At 35.3% G+C, this 2810-nt stretch overlaps 1 protein-coding gene across 5 annotated transcripts in view; it reads left to right on the top strand.

Annotated features, from left to right (window-relative positions):
• Ptpn4 (protein tyrosine phosphatase non-receptor type 4) overlaps positions 1-2810 on the top strand; it is a 173142-nt gene that overhangs the window by 42897 nt on the left and 127435 nt on the right. For all 5 annotated transcript variants that reach the window (XM_010632287.3, XM_010632288.3, XM_010632285.3 and 2 more), the window contains exon 2: positions 532-686. In XM_010632287.3, the coding sequence (XP_010630589.1) occupies positions 549-686 (138 nt within the window). In that variant the 5' untranslated portion in view covers positions 532-548. The remainder of the gene's footprint in view (positions 1-531; positions 687-2810) is intronic.

The raw sequence follows: 2810 nt of genomic DNA, 5'->3' as shown, positions 1-2810 counted from the left end.
GCGAGTTGAACAATAGTTAAAATAAAAGCTGTTTTTTTTTTTTTTTTTTTTTAAAGGAAGCTTCGTATGATTCTCCAAAGTTCTATGGGGGAAAAGGCATGTCCTGCCAAAATTATAATCTCTCCTGTTGTCATTCTGCAGTTTTTAAAATACTTGCATCAGGAGTAATATCCAACTCCTGAGATGGCAGATCTCTATTTTGGCTACTTTTCAGTTTATATATTTTGAATTGAAATTTGAATGCCTGAAAAAATTGTATATTAAGTCTTTTCAGATGAGATCGGGTGCATTCAGGTAGTATGGCCATACACTGCATTAAGTCCTCTCAATGGAACAATTCAAAATAAATCCCATTTTTTAAGGCAGTCTCTTTTATATCTACAATTCTTATCCTCGTGTTTCAAAATTGCAAACTGTTTTCTGCCTAAATAATAAGTCTAATTAAAAACATATAATAAATTATTTTCAAACTATACTGTATCTTCCACTATCCATTTATTTAGTGAAAAAACATTTTTTTTTTAAACTTAGATTTTGTGTGGACAGTAATGACCTCACGTTTCCGATTGCCTGCTGGCAGAACCTACAATGTACGAGCATCAGAGCTGGCCAGAGACAGACAGCATACAGAGGTGGTTTGCAACATCCTTCTCCTGGATAACACTGTCCAAGCTTTCAATATTAACGTAAGTATTTTATTCCCCTCCACCTCCACATCTTATCTTCGTCATCGTTGTCTTCATCATCACCATTATCATCTCCTACTCTGGTTATATTTTGAATTTATATTTTAATCCAGAACCATTAAATTATGGTCAGTTAGAAATGTCTTTCTCAAATACTTTGATGTAGGTTTGATTTAGATACATGTGACACTGGTTAGGCTGGGTCTTTACTGATAATGAAAACTAGAATGACAGTATGAGCTTACAGAAAAAAACTTTAATTGGAAAGAGAAAAGATAGGAGAAGGACTCCAGCTTGAGTAGTAGCTGCAGAGGGCATACACTGATGAAGAGGATCAGACTGGTCAGTCATCTCAGTTTTGGTCTGCTCGCTCACATTGAATCTCTGTGACTAGAGGGACAATTCAGTTTCCATAGGAAGAATCCTTATGACTTGAGGGGTGGTCATATGAGGTTTTCCTGAATCCAAAGTCATAATGAATGTCCCTGTAAATCTTTCTATCCCTGTGTCTTCAGTCTTGAAAAGTAATGAATTTAGGTCTAATAAACTTGTTTTGCCAACTTTTAGACAGATACTCCCTAAATGACTAACATGTATATATGCAGAGCTGAGAAGGATTTGAGTCAGTTTTACAAAATGAACGTCAAGCTTTGTTCTACTTTCAGTACTTGTTTTAACTGTCTTTAGGCCCAAGGGAAGAGTATGGTTTTTAGCAAAAACTACTTTTTAAGTCTCTGACTGCCTTAGAAGAAAACACAAATCATGCTTTTGATGAGTAACAGGTTAAGGGCCCAGAAGTATGTCCTTTGTCCCTATGGTAGTCTCTGACTATGTCAAAACTATTACATATTTTTATTCAGGGCCAGGGGTTTAGCTCAGTGGTGCCGCCACCTGCCTCACAAGTGCAAGGACCTGAATTCCATCCCCAGTACCAAAAAAAAATTTTTTTTTATTCAAATTAGATCTGTTGCCCACTTGGATGTTGTTGACAAACCAGCAATGATTAGTAGAGCAGGTACATAGTTATGTAGATGGTTTTTGTAAATGTTGCTTGAAGGTGCCTGAAAGGAATTTGTTCTCCTAAATAATTTATACATTTACATTTTGATCTGTCTGTAAAACTTTTGTTAAACAAGGATAAATGATACCCTGATCTTATCTAAGTATTGTCTGAAATGTTTATTCAACAGATGATGTACATCCTATTTGTGTCTGGCTTCATTTACTCATTGTTATTTGTGAGTTTTACCCATGTGGTGTGTTAGTAGTAGTTCATTTTCTTTGCATATAGTACTCTTTTGTATGAATATAGCACATTTTATACATTAACTTTTTTTTTTTTTTTTTTCGGTACCGGGGATCGAACTCAGGTCCTTGTGCTTGCAAAGCAGGCCACTGAACTGCTGAGCTATATCCCCTGCCCCATTAACTTAATTTTTGTTTAATTGTTCTGCTACTGCTGGTACATATGTCTGGATTGTTTTGACTTTGGGCTCTTAAAAGCAATGTAGCTCTGAACATTCACAAGGATGTGTTCCTCCCCCTTTTTATTTTTAACATTTGAAACATATGGAAAGAGTAAAGGAATAGCATAATGAATATCTACATATCCTTTACCCATATTGGCCTGCTATTAGCTTTTTTACATTTGTGTTATCTTTTCTGTATAGTTTTTTTCATGAACTTTCTGCAGGTAGCAGACTTTACCTAGAGCACTTTAGCATCCATAACCCCTAAAGTAGTTCAGTAACATTTCACACCCCCAAATTTAATATTATGGAAAAAACAGTATCTGACTCATCTGTTTTGTACTGTATTACTGGAGTGTTTCTATACTGGAATCTTTAAGTAATTTGAAATGCTAATCTTTTATTTATCAGCCCCCCCCACTAGGGTTTGAATGCAGGACCTTCACACTGATTTACATACACAGCCCTTTTTATATTTTTAATTTTGAGACTATACTGCTCACTGAACTTGAATTTGCACTCCTCATGCTTCAGCATCCCAGAGTGCTAGGATTACAGGCATGTGCTGTTGTGCCAGTTTATTTACCAGTTCTTTCTTTCTTTCTTTCTTTCTTTCTTTCTTTCTTTCTTTCTTTCTTTCTTTCTTTCTTTCTTT

Source organism: Fukomys damarensis, unplaced genomic scaffold (genome assembly GCF_012274545.1).
Source record: "Fukomys damarensis isolate Sample0158 unplaced genomic scaffold, DMR_v1.0_HiC HiC_scaffold_29, whole genome shotgun sequence".
Taxonomy (NCBI): domain Eukaryota; kingdom Metazoa; phylum Chordata; class Mammalia; order Rodentia; family Bathyergidae; genus Fukomys; species Fukomys damarensis.
The sequence above is the reverse complement of the archived record's forward strand: the minus strand, read 5'-3'. Positions and strand labels throughout refer to the sequence as shown.